At 47.5% G+C, this 21,200-nt stretch overlaps 1 protein-coding gene and 1 long non-coding RNA gene across 9 annotated transcripts in view; one reads left to right on the top strand and one right to left on the bottom strand.

Moving 5' to 3' along the window:
• LOC142830723 (uncharacterized) overlaps window positions 1–21,200 on the bottom strand; it is a 74,201-nt gene that overhangs the window by 14,046 nt on the left and 38,955 nt on the right. The window lies entirely within an intron of this gene.
• On the top strand, window positions 8,370–19,721 carry LOC106732919 (alpha-1,4-N-acetylglucosaminyltransferase-like). Of its 7 annotated transcripts, none has more exons than XM_075937289.1 (5): window positions 9,125–10,169; window positions 14,224–14,344; window positions 15,169–15,268; window positions 15,529–15,965; window positions 18,380–19,721. In XM_075937289.1, exons 4-5 carry the CDS (start codon window positions 15,555–15,557, stop codon window positions 18,968–18,970), a joined length of 1,002 nt encoding a protein of 333 aa, XP_075793404.1. In that variant the 5' UTR covers window positions 9,125–10,169; window positions 14,224–14,344; window positions 15,169–15,268; window positions 15,529–15,554; the 3' UTR covers window positions 18,971–19,721. The 7 variants fall into 7 exon arrangements, with proteins under 7 accessions (XP_075793402.1, XP_075793401.1, XP_075793404.1 ...); XM_075937288.1 differs by having other exon boundaries at window positions 15,169–15,219; window positions 18,380–19,720; XM_075937287.1 differs by lacking the exon at window positions 9,125–10,169 and adding an exon at window positions 8,370–8,714 and having other exon boundaries at window positions 15,055–15,965; window positions 18,380–19,720.

Here is a 21,200-nt window from a genome sequence, read left to right as displayed (position 1 = left end):
TAGCAGAACAAGGTGACTCTTCCAGCCCTCATGGTCCTGGTACTTAAATAAATTGTGCACAATACGGATCTCCTAAGGCAGTGACTCTCAGCCTTTTTCTCTCTTCAGGTGACTTTGTAGGACAGAACCTCTCAGAATTCACCTCTTCTCCCCAGATTCCTGAGGACCTAGTAAATTTAGTAGGGAAGCAAGAGTGTAAATACCATTGGGGATGACTTGATAAGTATGTCTTGTCCTTTAGGGGACGTTTCCCAAAGCACCTAAGAGATCTAGGAGTCTGTGTCCTATTGAGAAAAGTCACATTGGCTTTGGGTTCCAAAGCTCCACTGAAAATCAGGCCTTTGATACCTATAGACTCTCATAAATGCACATGAAGAACTCTGCCCTCCTTTACCAGCTGCAAGATGGGGGCCAGCTGAAGGCCAGGGTTGGCCCATGGAGCCCTGCTCGCCCCAGACAAACTTGAGGCAAGGCCCAGCCCATGCAGGCCCCCCTCCCCTCTCAGAGGAGCCGCTGACAGGAAAGCGAAACTCTGTCCCCCCGGGAGGAGTCGTCAGTACAGCATTGTCACCCTCGTAAGCCCCGTAATCTTTTCCAGATCCCTCCTCTGAGTTCTGCATCCTCTACCTCCTGCCCTGACTCCTGCTCCCCCACCTTCCAACCCTGAGCCCCCCCAATCAGACCCTGTGCCCTGAATCCACCCTTCCTGCCCTCACTCTATCACCTTCTGCCCTGAGCTGCCCCCACAAACCTTCCAGCCCCCTGCCCACACATCTTAACCCCTACCCCTTACCAAGAGTCCCCCATATCTCTGCTCTGACTCCAGCCCCGCAACCTTATACTCCTGCCCTAACGCCCCGCACCAAACCCTGTGCCCTCTCCCCCTACCTCCTGCCTTTGCTGCAGCACCCTTCAACCCCTGCCCTGAGCCCCCTGCCCTCACTCCTGGACCCCCACCCCTTTTTATTCTAGCAAAAGACAGAAAACTTGCAAATATTGTCCACCAAAAAACGATATCTGATGTTTTAATCACTTTCCTTCTGATATTAATACAAACTTCCTTTTCCCCTTCATTTTTGAAGAATTCTATCATTTAAATAAAGCATGTCCATTTTCCTTTTATTTTGTAACCTCTCCCCCCTCCACTCCCACCCCCGAAATTACCTCTTAAAGATCCAGATATGCTCATAAATCTGTAATCCCAACATGCATAATGTCTCCTCTTGAAGATTTCTCTTTAACCATGAAGCTTAGGAATGTTTGAAGAAAACGGAGAGCATCATTTAGTAACAGGACTGCAGGAGCTGGGGATTTATGGACCCAGAGCTTCCCTCACCCCCAAAACAACCACCCCCCCAACACAAATTGACAACAAGACGGAGACAGCCTTATTCCCTCCCCCACTCCTCAGTACTGGGGGGGGGTGCGGGTGCTTGCCCCTCCTGGATCCCCAGTCCAAGCCTCCCACACAGGCTGAGCACTCAGCGCTCCCTCCCCCCGATCACTCCCCCAGCCCCAGACCTGCCTCTCTTCTTTCCCCAGCGGCAGTGTCCACTTGCGGAGCTCAAACCAGCTGAGAGGGAAGATGCCCGGGCTTCTTCCCTCTCAGCTGTTCCGTGGCATTTAAGAACACCACGCATGCTCTCCCTCGGCCCCACACAGTGCCCCGGCCAGTGCCGGGGAATTTAAAGTGCTGGTGCCATGCTCAGGCTGTGGCGCACCGGCGCCCTGCGTATCCGCCACCAGCCAGCCCTTCAGCGGATGGCCCATCGGGCCAGTTCGCCCCTGCCTCAGCACACAGCCAGCCAGCCAGCCCCCACCTCCCATCCTCCCCTGCTTCCACGGGACTCGTCACAATGGGGGCAGTTTACATGGTCTGGCTCCCCAGGTGTTGGTCTCACTAGACACACTCTGTGTATTTACATCCAGTCCCTCTGTGAGGCCTGCTTGAGAATCTCCATGAACTCTCTCTCCTGGCCCGGCCCTTCCAGTAATGGCTCCCCAAGCCCCACTCATGCACTGGCGCACACAATAGTCTGCCCAAGGGCCAGAGCATGTGTCTAGTGAGACGAGCGCCCGGGGAGCCAGGCCGTGTAAACTGCCCCCATCGTGACGAGTCCCATGGAAGCCTTTGGTCTGAGGTAAAACGGGACCCAGTGATGCAGCCAACGTGTTTCCATCAGCAGTGGGAGTTCTGAAGCCAAGGCCTAGTGCTGATTGGCCTCTGCCCTGCCCAGGGAGTAGCCAGGACTGAGGGGCACGGCTGGTGAGTTCTGTAGGTTTTCTTTCAGGGCGCAGGGATGACATATGCCGGATTCAAAAGCAGGGGAGCCGAGAGCCTCGCTGGGAGCCTAGGCAAGGTGTGTGTTTGTGGGGGGGAGCAGCCAGCTCCATGCTCCAGGAAGTGGTGGGGCCTCAGACAGAAGGGGAGGGGCCAACACAGCTGGCCCCCACCACCACTTGGGATAGCGGCACCCCCCCTGCCTCCAGCGCTGGCTGAAGTGTGCCCCACCCCTGCCGGCCCTGAGCGTGGTGTGATGCTCCGGCGGCCACATCAATGCGGGTATTTGCACTGACACTGGTGCTGTGGTTAAACGAGGCCTGCACTCCCTGAGGAAAGGCTGCTCTCTGCTCCGTGTGGCAGACAGGAGACACTCAGGGAACCAGTCACAGCGCCCTGGTTCATTAGCCCACGTCCCCACAGCCCTGTCCCCGGTGTAGGCTGGAGCTAGGGAAAGCCTCCAGGGACTACCTGCCAGCTGGAGACAGCCAGGGAGCAGTGTGTGCCTGTCACATACCCTGTCAGCCCTCCCCTCCCTGGACCTGAAATCTCCATCAAGAAACGTCAAGAGTCACCAAAAAGGGGTGGCAGGCACATGAACACCGCGAGAGGAATCTGGTATAAATGTTTGTGGGGATCAGGGCTTCATAGTTGTTCCAGCCGCCTCCTTTCTGGCCTCTCCCCATCGGTACATGACATGAGCCGGGAAATCCATGTTTGCATCTCCTGCCCGGCAGGTAATTCCTGTTCTCTGCAGTGAAACAAGAGCACTTGTGTTTTAACAGCTCCATCCTTTTAGCTTAATTCTCACATCACTCCAACCCAACAGCCTCTAGCACCTGCTGCAAGCCACAGCCAGCAGCTACCGGCCCTACCCTTCCCCACGAACAATACAACGGCAGCCCAGAGAGCTACAAAGAGCAGTCACTCCCCAAAATTACACGATTGACTTCAAAATCAAGAGGTTTTTTTTTTTTTTAAATCATAAAAAATGTTGGTTCTGCTTTCTTTGCTTTCTGGTTCCTCACCCTCCGAGTTCTCTTGCACTTGATTTCAAGCTTTTCTCTGCAGCCCCAAGGGCGAACACTTCCTTTCTCCGAAAGGAAAATGGAGCGCACTGTGAAGAGCTTCAAAAGGATCTCACAAAATGAGGTGATTGGTCAACAAAATGGCAGATGAATTTGAATGTTGATAAATGCAGAGTAATGCCCATTGGAGAACATCATCCCAACTATACGTATAAAACGAGGGGACTAAATTAACTGTGACCACTCAAGAGAGCGATCTCATGGTGACTGTGGATAGGTCTCTGAAAACATCCAGGACACGACTAAAGTGCAAATGAAGCGCAGATTTAAATATCCCGTGTTTCTTTTGCATATTCGTGTTCGAGCGCTTTTTCGAAAAAGGGTTTTTCTAAAGTGAAAGTGCAGTCCAGCAACCCCTTTTTCAAAAGAACCTGTACTCCTGAAAAAACGAGTAGGGGTTCTTTCGAAAAAGGGGTTTGTTTTGAAAGAGCCACATCTAAACTGCACTTTTACTTTTGAAAAACCCTTTTTCGAAAAAGTGCTCGGATGTGAATATGGAAATGAAGCGCCGATTGCTCTCCAAGGCAACACGTATTTCCACTGGGCTCGATGGAAAATAAAAGTGGTTTTATTAAGCACAAACAATAGGATTGAAGTGGTTGCAAGTGAAAACAGGCAGAGCAAAGTGAATTACAAATTTAAAATAACAAAACCCGCACAGGAAGTTCTAACACACACTCAGGCTTACTGTAACCTCACCCTAAAACTGTTCTTATTTGGGCTAACCCTGCAAGCCAGAGAAGATCATTTTTCTCTTGGGAGTCACATGCCAGCCAAACACTCAGGGACAGCAGCTTAATTTTCTATTATCTGAAAACTTTGGTACAACACAATGTGCCATGTTCTTCCCGATCTCTTATGAGTGTGTAAAACAGCATCAGTCTCAGTACCAATTCTTAAGGTGGATCCTGATATTTTCTTCTCCCCACTCTGAAAACAGACCATTTATTCCTACCTTTTGTTTCCTATCTTTTGACCAGGTACCAATCCAGAAGAAGCCCTTCCCTTTTATCCCATGACAGCTCACTGCGCTTAAGAGCCTTTGGTGAGGGATCTTGTCAGAGGCTTTCTTAAAATCTAAGTACCCTATCACTACCAGGTCATTCTGGTCCACATGGTGGTTGATCCCCTTCAAAGAATTCTAATAGATTGGTGTGACAGGATTTCCCTTTAAATAAAGTCATGCTGACTCTTCCCCAGCTTGTTATGTCCTTCTATCTCTGATAATCAATGTGCAGTACTTGGTACTTTGTATTCTGATCTGATTAATTCATTAATAAGACACATTACCAGATAAACCAATGCAGGTGTAGCTCCTTGCTGTAGAAGTGCAATGTACTCAGTTTATCCACAGGCTTAGTGAGTATTATAGATGGTTACTGCAGATTTTCCCCTTCAGACACCTCAAATCCGCAATTGCCAAACAATTGCCCTCTTGCCAGACACTGGAATGGAGTCCAGGCAGGTCTCGCTTTCTCTCTTACAGCCTTACCCTTAAGATAACACAAGTGGACTCTTTGGCACAGACTGCTGTTCACGAAGCTCTGGCAGGCTCCTGAGCATTGGCAGAACTGTCAATAATGGAGATGCACTAGAAACATGCAATCAAGTGAGCCACGCAGAGGGAGCACACCTAGAACACTGCTCAGTCCAGACATGGGGCCAAATTCTGACTCCTTCATGCAGCAACTTCTGATCCACTGAGGTTGTGCACTAAGGGTGAGTTTAGCCTATGCGTTTATTTTTCATTTTATGCAGCCAAGAGAAAACAGAGGACAAATGGATAATAACTCTGCTCCCACAGGGACTGCACAGTCAAGTAGATGATGTTCGTTCTAATTTTACCAATGCTCTGCAGTGAGAATCTACATAGAAAAATACATGAACCACTTCCTGAAAGGTGCGAGCGACTGTTGTCTCTTTGGCTCCCTCGTATGGAGTCCCCCAGACAAGACAGCCAGTTGTTCTTTTTTCTGGGTCTTTTTCCTTCTCTTTTCCAAATACACAGCACCTTAGCTCAGTAGAGTCCTTTGCTTGCACGCAGCCTGCTGCTCCAGTTTCTCCAGGCAGTTTCTCCTCCCTGTTATGATCTGCGGCCCTTTTCATTGCCGTTAAGTTGAGCAGAAAATACCTCTGGTTTCAGAACTGGAAACTCCAAGGCTTCAACCAGCGGACAGTTGACAAGCCTTTTCCCTAAACTGCTGCCAGAGTCAGAAAGATTAATTCCAACTCAGTTCTGTGATTTGTTTTAACTTTTGTTTCCCCCATTTTGCAATGTGCGGTCAATCGAATAACAAATAATCACGGTGTATTGATTTCAATCAAGGATTTAAATCTCCAAAAAAAATTGATTTAAATCACGTTACCCAAAAAATCAGCTCAGACTGACTGTGCTTAAAGTGCACTTAATTTTGGTACACTAATGAGTCCAGTGGCAGCTAAGAGACAGCTTTATTAGGGCATAAGCTTTCATGGGGGAAAACCCACTTCATCAGGTGAACTGGAGTGGAAGTTACAGAGGGAGGGGGATATATAAGGACAACAAAGGAAAGAAGTGACTTGTGTTAATGAAGCTAATCATCTCAGGGTGGAAGAGGTTCATTCACAGCAGTTGATGAGATGTGGCTATCAAGAGAGGGGAAACTGCCTTTGTAGTGCACTAACCAGTTAAGGCAAAATGCAGGACAATGTAGCACTTTAAAGACTAACAAGATGGTTTATTAGATGATGAGCTTCCGTGGGCCAGACCCACTTCCTCAGATCAAATAGTGGAAGAAAGTAGTCACAACCATATATACCAAAGGATACAATTTAAAAAAATGAACAAATATGAAAAGGACAAATCACATTGCAGAACAGGAGGGGGATGCGGGGGGGGGGGGGGAAGGAAGGAAGGTAAGTGTCTGTGAATTGATGATATTAGAGGTAGGGAGAGTGGGATGTTTGTGAGTTAATGGTATTAGAGGTGATAATTGGGGGAACTATCTTGGTAATGGGTGAGATAGTTCAAATGTTTGTTAAGTCCTTGTTGGAAAGTGTCGAATTTTAACATGAATGACAGTTCAGAGGATTCCCTTTCAAGTGCAGATGTAAAAGGTCTTTGTAGCAGAATGCAGGTGGTTAAGTCATTGAGGGTATGTCTACACTACCCTCCTAGTTCGAACTAGGAGGGTAATGTATGCATACCGCACTTGCTAATGAAGCCCGGGATTTGAATTTCCCGGGCTTCATTAGCATAAGCGGGGAGCCGCCATTTTTAAATCCCCGCTGCTTCGAACCCCGTGTAGCGCGGCTACACGGGGCTCGAACTAGGTAGTTCGGACTAGGGTGCCTATTCCGAACTACCGGTACACCTCGTTTCACGAGGAGTACCGGTAGTTCGGAATAGGACCCTAGTCCGAACTACCTAGTTCGAGCCCCGTGTAGCCGCGCTACACGGGGTTCGAAGCAGCGGGGATTTAAAAATGGCGGCTCCCCGCTTATGCTAATGAAGCCCGGGAAATTCAAATCCCGGGCTTCATTAGCAAGTGCGGTATGCATACATTACCCCGCTAGTTCGAACTAGCGGGGTAGTGTAGACATACCCAAAGAGAGTGTCCTTTCTGGTTAAAATGGCAAGAAACTGTTTTCTCTTTGTGATCTTGTCTGATATCTGTTTTGTGGGCATTAATCCTTTGGCGAAGTGTCTGAGATGTTTGTCCAATGTACATAGCAGACGGACACTTTCGGCACATGATAGCGTAGATTATATTTCTGGATGCGCAGGAATATGTGTTCTTGATCTTATAACTCACTTGGTTAGGTCCAATAATGGTATCAGCAGAATGAATATGTGGACAAAGCTGGCAACGGGGTTTGTTGCAAGGGAAGGTACCAGGGTTGGTATTAGTGTGGTATGTCCTGTGGTGGTTGGTAAGAATCATCTTGAGGTTAGGTGGTTGTCTATAGGAGACTATGGGTCTGTCTCCCAGAGCCTCTTTGAGTATGGTATCCTGTTCCAATATAGGCTGTAAGATCTTTACTCAGTGCTAAGTGGATAGTATTGAATTTACAAAGGAATTTGAATGGAGCTGTCTCCCTTTGTCATAGGGTTGTAAAATTCTTTTGCAGAAAGAGGCTTCTTTCAAATCCATAACTGACTGTCCAGGCTGGTTAAAATGCTCTGTTACAGTTTTTACATCACAGAGGTAGGTTCCCGTGTGGCTTAGCAGCTAGGGTGTTCACCTAAAGCTTGCTGGCGGGTGGGTTTTAGTCCCATCCTCGCCCTGGGAGAAAACTGACAGAACTAGAGCCAGCTCCAGCAGCAGAAATGCAGGATAAGGTCACCCTGAAAGTAGACTGGTGGGGTGGGTTCTCTGATCTGGGTCCAGTTATCTTTGAGGGGAGAGACTGTCTGGTTTGGCCATTATCCATTGCAGACAGCACATGAGAGGATGTGCAGGTGGATGAGTCTGTAATACTGTGGCTTATGTGGTTAGTCCTGCAATGGTGTTTCTTCTTTGGCCAGAGATGGCAATGGGGTACATAGCAGGGATAGTGTGACCTTACTGGAGTTCTGATGTGACCATGCAGAATATGATTGTGCCCACTGTTGTATGTTAGCCCCAAATTCTGTACAAATTGGTAAGTAAGGCATCTATTGAAAGCTGCTGATTCTCTTCATACTATTTGTGCGCATGTCTGATTGTTACTTTTAGAGTGATAAGCATTGGCAATTTTCTGACATTCCAAGTATTTGCTCCTGAGAGAGATCAACCGGCATCACCTGCCTATTGTAACAGGGTGGCTAGTCTAGTGAATCGAAGTACTTGACGGACAATGAACCATAAGTGTTGCCAATACACATCTGAAGAATTTTGCTGTGAACCTGCATTCAAGCATGTACGCCTTAGCTGCTTGCCAAAAAAGGACCCGGACAGGTGACTTAGTCATGTGAAAAACTGCATTTTGGAAGTTCCTGCACACAAGGAGAACAATGGAATTCCCTCCAGCTGGGCAAGGGTATAAAAAGGGGCCCAGAGTTTCCTCCATTTGTCGTCACTCCAGCTCATCAGGTCAGAAGCAGTTTTGCCATGAATTGGGCCTGGAAGGACTGATGCCCCCTCCTAGCACAGGATGTATTCCAGAGACTTATGAGACAGCAGACTTTCCACCTCGGCTATAAGCCTGCACCAGGAACTTTGCAACTGGCGTACGTATGTAACCTGATTTCTTTAAAGTTTACTCTCATCTTTGGTATGAAACTTTGGGGTACATCCTGCCAAAGAAGGGAGCATCGATCTGGACTGCCAGAGCCCCCGCTCCTCCATCTGTGATCAATCCGGTTGGCCGTGGACCACGGACTGGTAAATATAACATCAACTGGTGGGACAGTGTGCGTGTGTGTGTCTGTATGTTTGTGTGTGTGTAAGCATATGCTAACTGCTTTGCCGTGGTATTCTCAATAAACAGGGCATGTTGCCTTTTGCCCCATAAAGTCCTCCGCCCCGCGTGTTATAAGCATAACAAAAGAACAGTTGCCATGAGTCAGCAATGAAATGAGGATCTTAGAATAAAAGACCTGAGGGACCCATGCTCAGAGAAAGGAATCACTTCCAGAAAGAAAGCCGCTAAGAGCGAACTGCAATCTTTGCTAATGGACAGAGATGCTGTAGAAGAAATCTCAGAGCGCAGGAGGTTTTGAAAAAAGCGGAGCTCGATTAGGAAGAAATATTTGCCGAGATTCATGTAAGGGAGAAGTAAAGGAGCCCTGAGCTGGAGAGAGGAGCTGCTGAAAGAGAGAAAGAAGTCCAGGCCAGGCGAATGGAGCGACCAGCAGCAGAGGAGAGACTCAGCGAAGCTGAGCAGGGAGTTGCCAGACTAAACTCCAGATCAAGGGGGAAATGGGAAGAGCGGCAGAGACGGTATCCGCTTGGGAGTCGTGTGTCACTGTGTTGCTCTGTGCTTTGATGATGACATGGCAGAAATGTGCAATCCGGATGATGTCATAACCCAGCCCCCAGAGGAGTCTGAATGCAACTCTGCTGTCCCCTGTGACTACCAGGGAGATTTGGGAAGGAGGGTCGGGGGGAATTGACTCCGGGCAGTTGTCTGTGTCTAGCCAATTTTACTGTGACCAAGTGGAGAGTTTCTCTCAGTGTCTGCCTGGGGGAGAGAGCTGTGTGTCTGGCAGGAGGTTGCTGAAGGCCTGTCTCAGGCTCAGAGGCGAGGCTGGAATTCATTCAAGGACAGGAGTAACTCAGAGATCAGGACGATGTTTCTGTGCAGCAGATTCCAGTCCGGCTGAAGCCGTGACTAAGGGACAAGATCAAGTTTGTCGTACTGCTGGACGGAGGCCTAGTAAAGCTTGTGGAAGAGAAACCTGCCCAGGAAGAACTCGATTTGTTGCAAATAGCTTTGTGGGATAAACCCCGGTGTGTGGAGACCAGCTGGAGCCAGGGACAGAGGAAAGACTGTCTTCAAGGGTTGGTCTGTGTGGAGCAGAAGCAGCTCGGCTGGGAAGGCAGAATTTCTCTCCAGTGCTTTGTGTGTGGAAGGGGCCTCTCAGCTCACCATAGCTGAGAATAACACAGCTGTCCCACAGGTTAACCCTAAAATGCTCACCCGCCAATGGTATTGAGCCAAGGATGACAAAAAGAACGGTACATGTGCGCTTGCAATGGATTTGTTCTTGTTGCTGGTTTCCACTTTTGTAACCAATGTGCTGCTGCTACCCAGAACTGTAAACCTGCCCAATGCGCATGATCTTTTGGAAAAACCCTGGGACATGTTCAGAGTGGTACATAATGCCACACCGTACGGTAAGAGATCTAGTAATACTGATTTTTCCCAGTTGTTGGTGCCTGTAACTTGTGTTGGAGCTTCTCACATGAGAGAGGGCATTCCACACTTAACGTGCTATATGAGCAGGGAAAATGAGGCACGCCGCCATCTTGCTTTCATGGCTAAATGCCGGGATTGCTACACTATGGAGAACATGAATATCTACATTAACTTGGTGTTTATTTGGTTCCAGACATTGGCCAGAGCTTGTAGAGAGAAATTAACTTTAGCTTTTGGCCGACTCACCTAAGAAATCATATATAGAAATCATGGTACAAAAGCAGATCAGATCCACTGTTGATCTGAGCAATTATTGTCCTGCATTTGTCACAGAGTTCAGTGATATTATGACGATCGTATTGAACCTTACAATGATGAACCCTGTTTTAGACAAACATGGTTTTCACAAACCTTTCCAGTCACACGCTGCTATTTCTGATACAGAATTAGAACCTGTAGCAACACAGAGCCAGGCGTGGGACAGCCCTGTGACACACGCAGCCATGCTACTGGCATCCCTTCCGGCATCACTCTGGCCGTGGTGGGGTGACATTCTTGGCTTCTCGGTGTGAACATGCAGAATATTGTTGTACCTGCCGTTGTAGGTTTGCCCAACGTTTTGTACAAAGTGGGTCAAGGGAGGTGTCTATTGAAAGCTGATACTTTGCTGGTTGTGTTTCTACTATTCATGTGCATGTCAGAGTCTTCTATTTAGAGTGATAAGTATTGGCCATGTTCTGACATTCTAAGTATTTGCTTCAGAGAGATATCAACAGGCTTCACCTGCCTATTGTAACAGGGTGGCTAGTTAAGTGAATCAAAGTACTTGACTGGCAATGAAACTTAACCTTTGCCAATACACATTTGAGGAATGTTGCTGTAAACATCAGCCTCTTCTTTCTTTAATAAACCTTTAGATGTTAGATTACAAAGAACTTGTCCAGGGTATGTCTCCACTTGCCCCTTAGTTCGGACTAAGGAGGCAAATGAAGCATACCAAAGTTGCTAATGATGCGCAGGATTTAAATATCCTGCGCTTGATTAGCATTTTCGTGGCCGGTCGCCATTTTAAAAAGTCAGTAGCCCGAATTACCACGCCGCGTGTAGACGCAGTATTCCGTTAGGAAAGGTTCCCTAAATTTAACTGTTTCTCCTCATGCAATGAGAAGTAACAGTTAAATCAAGGGAAGGGTTTTTTAATGAAAAACCGTGTCTACACGCGGCGCAGTAATTCGTGCTACCGGTTTTTTTAAATGACAACCGGACGCAAATATGCTAATCAATCATGGGATATTTAAATCCTGCGCTTCATTAGCAACTTCAGTATGCTTCGTTTGCCTCCCCAGTCCGAACTACCTGGCAAGTGTAGACATACCCCCAGCGTGCTCTTCTGGGTAAGCTCTGAGGTATAAATTGACCTGGGAACGGGGCTGGTCCTTTGGCATTGGAAGAACCTGTTGGGAGTTGGTGCGATTGGTTTTCATGACCTCTCATCCATGTAGGGTGCGGTGCTGGCTGAGACACAGGGAAAGCTGGAGTGTCTGAGGGGATTCTCAGTGCGGCAAACAGAAGTGCTCTGTGACTGGTTCAGTCGCGTTTTAGTGGAGGTCCCCCGCTCTTGGGCTGTAAGTAGCCCCATTTCCAGCATTCACCCTGATTTGACCCTCTCAGCAGTGCCCCCAGAACCCGTTCTATTACAATAGATAGGAGGATAGAGCTGTCATTGGGATGTGTGGCAAAGAGCTGTTCCCTGGGTGTTTCTGTGCTGTGATGTATGGCTGCTGGTATTTGCTTCAGATTGGAGGGAAAATTCTCAGCAGCCACACAACACTCACCCAGGAACCTACTCCTGCAACAAAGCCCATTGCCAGTTCCCCAACATCAGGGGCTCATCCACTGGCACATCCTCTAATGTGATATGTGCAATCCTGTGCCAGCAATGCTCCTCTGCCATGAGTATTGGCCAGACCAGACTGTCTCTGCACCAAAAGATTAATGGACCCAAATCAGACATCAAGAATGGGAACACACACATACCTGTACCTCTCTATTACTATTAAACCTGTAGAGGAACATTTTAACCTGCCTGGACAGTCAATAATGGCTTTGAAAGTAGCCATCTTTCTACAAAACAATTTCAAAACCTTTCTCAATGGGAGACAGCTGAACTAAAGCTTCAGGGGGCAGCCAAGTGAGTCTGAACAGAATAAACTTAGAAAACAACAAATGGCCTGGTAGCACTTTATAGACAAACAGAACATGTAGATGGTATCAGGAACTTGCGTGGGCACAGCCCACTTCTTCAGATGACTGGGGTTTTGAGTTTAGGATGTGGATGTGATATACCTTGACTTTAGCAAGGCTTTTGATACGGTCTCCCACAATATTCTTGCCAGAAAGTTAAGGGAATATGGATTAGATAAATGGACAGTAAGATGGATAGAGAGATGGCTAGAAGACTGGGCCCAGCGGATAGTGATCAACGGCTGGATGTCAGGATGGCGGTCGGTTTCTAGCAGAGTGCCCCAAGGTTCGGTTCTAGGACCAGTTTTGCTCAATATCTTTATTAATGATCTGGATGAGGGGATGGATTGCACCCTCAGCAAGTTTGCGGATGACACTAAGCTGGGGGGAGAGGTAGATATGCTTGAGGGCAGACATAGGGTCCAGAGTGATTTAGACAAATTGGAGGATTGGGCCACAAGAAATCTGATGAGGTTCAACAAGGACAAGTGCAGAGTCCTGCACTTGGGACGGAAGAATCCCAAGCATTGTTACAGGCTGGGGACCAACCAGCTAAGTAGCAGTTCTGCAGAAAAGGACCTGGGGGTTACAGTGGATGAGAAGCTGGATATGAGTCAACAGTGCACCCTTGTATCCAAGAAGGCTAATGGCATATTAGTTTGCATTAAGAGGAGCATTGCCAGCAGATCCAGAGATGTCATTATTCCCCTTTATTCGGCTCTGGTGAGGCCACATCTGGAGTCTTGTGTCCAGTTCTGGACCCCCCACTACAAAAAGGATGTGGACGCATTGGAGAGGGTCTAGCGGAGGGCAACCAAAATGATTAGGTGGCTGGAGCACATGAGCTATGAGGAGAGGCTGAGGGAGTTGGGTCTGTTTAGTCTGCAGAAGTGAAGAGTGAGGGGGGATTTGAGAACAGCCTTCAACTTCTTGAAGGGAGGTTCCAAAGAGGATGGAGAGAGGCTGTTCTCAGTGGTGACCGATGGCAGAACAAGGAGCAATGGTCTCAAGTTGTGGTGGGAGAGGTCCAGGTTGGATATTAGGAAAAACTATTTCACTAGGAGGGTGGTGAAGCACTGAGATGGGTTCGCTAGGGAAGTAGTGGAGTCTCCTTCCCTAGAGGAGTTTAAATCTCGGCTTGACAAAGCCCTGGCCGGGTTGATTTAGTTGGAATTGGTCCTGCCTAGAGCAGGGAGCTGGACTTAATGACCTTCTTAGGTCTCTTCCAGCTCTATGGTTCTATGATTCTATGTGCAGACCCAAAATAAATAGGGAAGAAGGAAGATGGGGGAAGGAGAAAAAAGGAAGGGAGCGGGAAACAAGAAGCAGAGGGTATAAAATTATCAAAGGGAAAATCAAGTAGGCAGAACTGGCAATCTATAAGCACCTAAGGACTGGATAGTTAGAAGAAGCTAATATTTTTTTTCTTCCCTCCTCTCCCCTCTCTTCTCTTTATTTTGGTTCTGCACATCCTAAACTCAAAACTCCTGTTATCTGAGGAAGTGGGCTGTACCTACGAAAGCTCCTGATACCGTTTACATGTTTTGTTAATCTTTAAGGTGCTACCAGACCATTTCTTGTTTTTTAAGTGTAAGCTGAACTAACGTTCATTTGCAAATTCAGCACAATCAACTTAAAACTGAATAAGCATCTTAACTGGTTAACGCACTACAAAGGCAATTTCCCCCTCTTTTGATAGTCTCATCTCCACTTCAACTGCTGTGAATGAATCACTTCCATGCAGATTTGATTAACGCAAGTAACTTCTCTCTTTTGTTGTCCTTATAGGTAGCCTCCGCCTCTGAATCTTCCACTCCGATTCATCTGACGAAGTGAATTTTACCCATGGACACTTATGCCCTATGAAGTCTGTTGGTCTCTAGGGTCACGTCTACACAGCAAGGCTAAAGTCAGAATCAGCCACACAACTTGAGTAACATCAATTGCGTAGCTTAAGTTGCAATAGCTTATTTCGGATTTTGGCACTCTCTACACAGCAGGAAGTCCGAATTAGAGCACTCTTCCTCCAACTTCCCTTACTCCTCGTAAAGATAGGGTTGCAGGAGTTGGAGTAAGATGTCCTCCAGCTCGACATTATTTCAACATTATGTCAAAATAACTGTTTGCTGTTTGTTGTGTAGACACAGACTAAGTTATTTCAGAACATCAGCTTTTCTGCAATAATGCTGCTGTGTAGATACAGCGTAAATTGCCACAGGACTCCTCCTTGCTTTTGTAAATACAGACTAACCCAGCTAACACCCTCTGAATTATTTTTGGAGTAAAACCCATTGAATTCATCGGCTCTTCTCTTTCTTGAGAAAACGAGTACAGAATGGGGTTCCCTTTGGAGAGCTGAGTTCTGCAGAAGTAAAACAAGGAATAGACTCATGGCATCACTATTGTGGTCTGTAGCCATCATGATCTTAAATAAGGGGTCTGTCTTATGTAATATAACATATGAAAACGACATACGGTGGCAACTGGCAACTGTAGATTTCTCTTACTGCAGCTTTCTGCATTGTGTAGTTGGAGGAGCGATTCTAAATGTAGTTCACTAATTGAACAAGCCATAGGGATTTCAGAAGCTAAAACTTTTTTTCTATCAACACCCAACAGAGCAAACAGCTTGGGAATTTACTCGTCAAATCATATTTATACGAAACAGCAGAGAGAGGGTGCTTTGCAAAGTGAATCTGCCCAACCTGTGTGTCTTTGCATGTGTTCCCGCAGTCTGCTGAGAAACGGAAATTGTAAGGCGAGAACTCTCAAGAAGAAGAGCAGGTAGTTAAACAGGGCAGATTAGAGCCGTTCATTCCCGTTTTATGAGGTTGTAAGTGTATGTCCAGCATGTTAGTGATGAGATGTAATTGTAACTGTTACTTTGAAAACACAAAATTTAGTATTTTATCAATGATTTTAAAAAACAAAAAAATACGATTTAAATTAAAAAACTGATTTTTAATATATTTTTTTAATCATTGCTTTGTGTCCACCCTGGAAATTATCCAAAGCAATGACACCATTTGAAATCCTGTCTTGTCTCCCAGCGGTAATGAAAGATTCACTGACACATTGTTTGTTTTTGTCAAGATTCGTCTGTCCAAAGAGAAGCAAGAATGTTGAAGGGGATCAAAATAGGGCTCGTACTCACTTTTGTCTTTGTCCTGGCCTTTGTCTATAAACGTTTCCTGCCGCGTGGCCACAGCTTCTTTTGGACGCCGAGTCCTGAGCTCTTCGCGACACAAAAGGATGATGTGAACCAGACCAGCGGCATCATCTTTGTGGAGACCACATACCGCTTGCAGATTCCACCGTTGGCTTCATGTTCTGTGGAATCTGCTGCCAGGGCCTACCCTGACAGACCTGTTCTTTTCTTCATGAAAGGGCTGAAAAATAACACATGGCGGGATTCAAGTTCCAATTCCACAGCCTTGGCTCTGCTATCTGCAATGGAGAATGTCTTCCTTCTTCCTCTCCTGATGGAAACTGTTTTCCAGGAGACACCTCTGCTCCCATGGTATCATAAGGTGAGGGGAAACACGAAGGGGGAAATGTTTTTGAACAAGATTCAAAGTAGAAGTGGAGGGAAATGAAGTTTTGAAGCCGTTGTCATTTTGCTGTACAGAGTGTGGGCCCCTTTTTCATGACATTTTCCCATGCATTATATATTCATTGGAATTGTTACGGACATTGTCCATTTCCTGGGGGCAGGAGTTATGGCAAATGGAGCATTTCCATCGTCATTTCAGTATTTATATTGTCTCAAAGTGGTGAATCCCCCTCTTTCCAGAAAGGCAAGAGGTCGATTCAAATGTTTTTGACACATTTCAGGCATCATGAATGTAAAGTGAGGATTTGCTGTTTGGGAAATATGATTTCAGTGCTTGTTGAATGTCTGGGAGTCACAGAAATGTCTGGGCACAAGATTTAGAAGCAAGAGAGAAATGCAGAGGTCAGTTTGGGTGGGGTGTTCTAGTCTTTACCAGCTCCTTTCAGAAGGGTTATTTTGAGAGTTCATTCCCCTTGGAGTTCTTGCTTTGGCCTATTTGAAAACACAGGCTGGAATCCTCCTAAATGTTAGGAGCTAGGATCACTAAAGTTGGTAGGAAGCTTTCTCTTCTCATAACTTAAAAACAAGGTAAGACTTCAGTTGTGCCAGGAAATTGGGATGTTCCTAGAATGGGATTGCTCCTCACAAAACTGTACAGAAAAGGCAGGTGAAAGGAGATGCTGGGGGCGAGCTCCCTTCTCCCCATTGGGGACTGCCCCATCTCTGGACCTTCCCCCAGGTGTTCTTTAGAGGGAGATAGTCCCTCCCCCCCCCCCCCCGATTCAGAGGGGGACATTGCTAGCTGTTCCCCTTTGTCAGGGAGTGAGGGGAAAGTGCACAGTTGGCTGCATTCCCCACTCTGGCTGGGGAGTACAAAGGGCAGATGTACCTGGACCAGCCCCAGCTGGGGACATGCGCCCTTCCCTCTGTTTTACTGGCTGGAGCTGGAGCAGCCATGGAGAGATGCTTCCCACTTAGCACCAAGCTCCTGCAGTGAGAGAGCGCTGGGTTAGTCCTCCCCTCCCCAGCATCCTGAACCCTCCTCCCCAGGTCCAGTATTTAAATGAAGAAAAACAAGAATTAGTTGAATTAAGGCCCTGAGCCAGGCCGGGAAAATCTTCTAGTTTGTTTGTAAATGAAAGCAGGGAGTCGTGGGAACGAGCAAGCACCTGGCTGCAATATTGGTACACCGGCCCGCCCTGCCCCCAATAAGGCCTGAAGTTCTCTCTCACTTTTTATCCTCTGCAGAGATTACCAGCAGAGGCCCCTTCCAAAGCCCTCAAAGTCAGTGAGAATCTCTCAGTGGAATCATAGGGGCTTTTGGTCAGACATTGCGTGTGCCAATTGACATGGGGGGCTGTTTGGGGGAAATTACAGTTAAGGGTTAGTGATAATGAAGGGTAATAATAATGAAGGAGAACTGCATAAAACTGAAGCAGAAATGAAAAGGCCCAGTGCCAAAACTGACATCTTGACAAGCAATAAAGTAAAAGAAACAGTGAGAGGCAAAAAAAATAAAATAAAAACAAAATAAAAGAAACTTAACAAAAGGGAAGTGAAATCCAAGTGAAGACAGTGGAACGGAGCATAAACTCTGACAAGTGTAAAAATACAATTTTAAAAAGCCGAAAAGAATGTGAAGAACAGCTCGCCAAAGTCTCTAAAAGTAATAGCGAAAAGAACAGTAGAAGCAGGAAGCCAACTAACCCACCGATGGGGCCACTGAACGATCCAGATGCTAAAGGAGCACTCGAAATAAACGGATCAAACAGATAAATTACCCTGTAATAAGACACCCCACACCAGATGGCATTCACCCCAGAGTTCTGAAGGAACTCAAATATGAATTTGCAGAACTACTAACTATAGTGTCAGCGGGGTGGCTATTTTAGTCTGCACTGGCAAAACCGATGAGGAGTCCTGTGGCACCTTAAAGACAAACACATTTATTGGGGCATAACCTTTTGTGGGCAAAGAGGATGAATCTGATGGGCAGGAATAGTGTCCCTACATTCTGTTCACTCCCTCTGGGGCACCTGGCAGTGGCCACTGTCTGAAAATAGGATCCTGGGCTAGATACTTAGTGTGACCTAGTATGGCCCTTCTTATGTTACTAAGATTCAGATGTTATAATTCTTGGGTGTTTCCTTGGGGTTTCCTGTGCCTGGGACACTTGTACAAAGACACTGAACAAAAGCTACATGTGCTCCTGCCTTTTTCCAACAGTGTGTCACACCTGAGCAAGAAAAACGGCCGTTATTTGAGGAAGGGATTACAGTTAGGACAGACACGGCTGAAAGTTTTGTAGAGGACATAGCTAACGAAAGCAGATGTTGAGATGTTTCGAAGTGGAGTCAATTGCATCTCTGTGATCCCTGTCCACCTCTGCAGGTAAATCCAGCCCAGGAAAGGTACTGGCTTCATGTCAGCTCTGACGCTAGCAGACTTGCCCTCGTCTGGAAATACGGTGGGATCTACATGGACACCGATGTCATCTCCATGAGGCCTATTTTAATGGAAAACTTTGTGGCGGCCGAGGCGTCCCAGGTCTCCGGAAGTGCGATTTTTGGCTTTTCTCGCCATCATGGGTTCCTCTGGGATTGCATGGAGGATTTTGTTCAAAATTACAAAGGAGACATTTGGGGATACCAAGGGCCCAGCTTACTAACAAGGAGGCTCAAAGCGTTGTGCACCCTGACCGATTTCCATAACGTAGAGGATATAAACTGTCAAAACATTTCCTTCCTGCATCCTCAGCGTTTCTACCCCATCCCCTACTCGGCTTGGAATCGGTACTTTGAAGTCTGGGAGAAGAGCTTCAACTTCAACAACTCCTATTCCCTGCATCTGTGGAACTACATGAACCGGGAACACAAGCCTGTGGTTGCAGGAAGTAACACCTTAGTGGAAATTCTCTTCAAAACATACTGTCCCACCACGTACAAGGTCCTTATTCAAGGCCCAGAAGGCAGTGTTCCATAGGCAACAAATCAAGACTGAATGACGGCATTAGCAGAACAACGTGACTCTTCCAGCCCTGACAGCCCTGGGACTAAATCAATTGTGCACAACACGGATCTCCTCTGAGTCAGTGACTCCCAGCCCTTTTCTGTCTGTGAGTGACTTGGTAGGAGAGAACCACTCAGAATCCATCTCTTCTCCCAAGGTTCTCCAGGAGTGAATGAAATCAGTAGGCAAGCAAGGGTGTAAATACCATTGTGGATGACTTGACAAGCACCTAAGTGATCTGGGAGCCTGAGTACTAGTGTGAAAGGTCACATTGGCTTTGGGGTCCAAAGCACCTCTGAAAATCAGGGCGACTCAGGAACCAAAGGGCCAGATGTTCACAGCGTTTAATGCCTAGAGATGCCCCTAAGTGTACTAGAAAATCCCATTGGGCATCTGTCCTCCCCCTCTGGTGCCTCAATGCCTTTCAGAATTTGTTCCTTTAGATGTCTTTGGAAATTTTGCCTAGCCGCTTGCTGCGAGTGTCTATAGCACCCTGTGCAATGAGCCTGAGGCTTCGCCCTGCTACTGTAATATTGATGTTCAGTAACTGTGAATACAATAACGCTCCATGAACAACAGCCCACACCTCCCGCACCCTCCAGATGTTCACTACGATTGTTTCAAGTATCAGAGGGGTAGCCGTGTTAGTCTGAATCTGCAAAAGCGACGAGGAGTCCTGTGGCACCTTATAGACTAACTGAAGTGTAGGAGCATAAGCTTTCGTGGGCAAAGACCCACTTCGTCAGATGCACGTCACATGCATCTGACGAAGTGGGTCTTTGCCCACGAAAGCTTATACTACGATTGTTTGTTTTCCTTCTCCTTTTCTCCACCCCGCACAGTGGGTGCAGGCAGGGGGCTGCTCCAGCCCTGCAGAACTCACCATCCCTGACATGCCACAGACAGGGGCAGCTCCCACTGGTATGAAACAGCCCCTGTCTGTTGCCCAGGAGACCACTCCTGCCTGTCCAGGGCGGATCGGACCTCCCACCCCCAACCAACCCATCCTATATAAATCGGTTAACTTTCAAAGTAGAGTAGCTCCTCTGACTGCCAGACATGTCTCTGTATACAGGGTGGCAGCTGCTCCTGGGGGTCCCTAGGTCTTGCCGGACCATGGAGGTTGCCAGACCAGAGAGTCCCAGACCAGAGAGGTTCAGCCTATATGTTGATCTAGATCCCTCTGCTAACACTTTAGGGCCACCATAAAGTCAGCCTCCGCCTGCACAAGATCGCTTTCAGCCACACCCAAACTTACACCTGGCAGGTTCAACAGGCAACCAACTAGAAGCCGGGCGACCGACTGCACCAGCCTGGCCCATGAATCAGACAGAGAAGGGAACGTCATTGGCACATTATTGATTTGTTTGTTTTTGGGACATTCCTGCTGGAAAGAGCCGGGCCAGCCACAATCCCAGCCAGCCCCGTTCTCACGAGGACAAAACGGGGCAACAGAGTCCAGCCCCCTCTGGTTCTCCAACCAGGACGGGGGCACTTACCCCTGTCTTCCTTCCGGTGTAGCAGCCCTGTTCAAGATGGCCCCGCAGAAGATTGGCTGCTTTTCAATCAGTGCCATGCCTACAGCTGTGTTTGTCCTCCTTCCAGGCCTTGCGCCAGCCCCTGCCAGTTCCTGTAGAACCATAGAACACTCGGCCCTCGAGAGGTCCTCCAGTCCAGTCCCTGCCCTCACAGCAGGACCCATTACCATCTTCTAGACCATCCCTGGTAGACGTCTGTCCAATGTGCTCTTCAGTATCTCTAGTGATGGAGAGTCCACAACCTCCCTCGGCCCCTTCATCCTCAGCCTCCTGCGTTCAGTCCCAGCTCTGCCTCTTCTCCACGCTCCTCCTCTCTCCTTTGTCTTCTGAGTCCCTCTAGTACTGACATGCAGCTTGCTTCCTGGACTCTGCCCACCATGCACCGAGCTCTCACTGCTAGGCTGAATTCTCCCTGCCACCACAAGGCCTGAGCACCCAAGGCTCAGTTGATAGAACACACCTTCGCAGCCACACCGCTGCACCACTGTAATAACCTTTGTACGCAGTGTGCATCGGAAGGGATCGTTTGACTATGCAGGGTTTGTTGCTCAGCATTGTCGCATGAAATGTGGCAGCATTGAAAGGGTTTGGATGAGAAGGCACCGCAAGGGCCCTCTAGTTCCACCCACTGCCAAGATGCAGGGGTTGTTGTTCTAAACCAGGGG

The sequence above is a fragment of the Pelodiscus sinensis genome, chromosome 10, assembly GCF_049634645.1.
Source record: "Pelodiscus sinensis isolate JC-2024 chromosome 10, ASM4963464v1, whole genome shotgun sequence".
Lineage (NCBI taxonomy): Eukaryota > Metazoa > Chordata > Testudines > Trionychidae > Pelodiscus > Pelodiscus sinensis.
Note: the sequence above shows the minus strand (reverse complement) of the source record. Positions and strands in the feature narration are given on the sequence as shown.

Coding starts and splice junctions, on each gene's coding strand:
- LOC106732919 (XM_075937289.1), top strand. CDS start 15,555: ATGTTGAAGGGGATCAAAATAGGGCTCGTACTCACTTTTGTCTTTGTC. Junction 15,966..18,379: donor TGCTCCCATGGTATCATAAG/GTGAGGGGAAAC, acceptor CCACCTCTGCAG/GTAAATCCAGCCCAGGAAAG.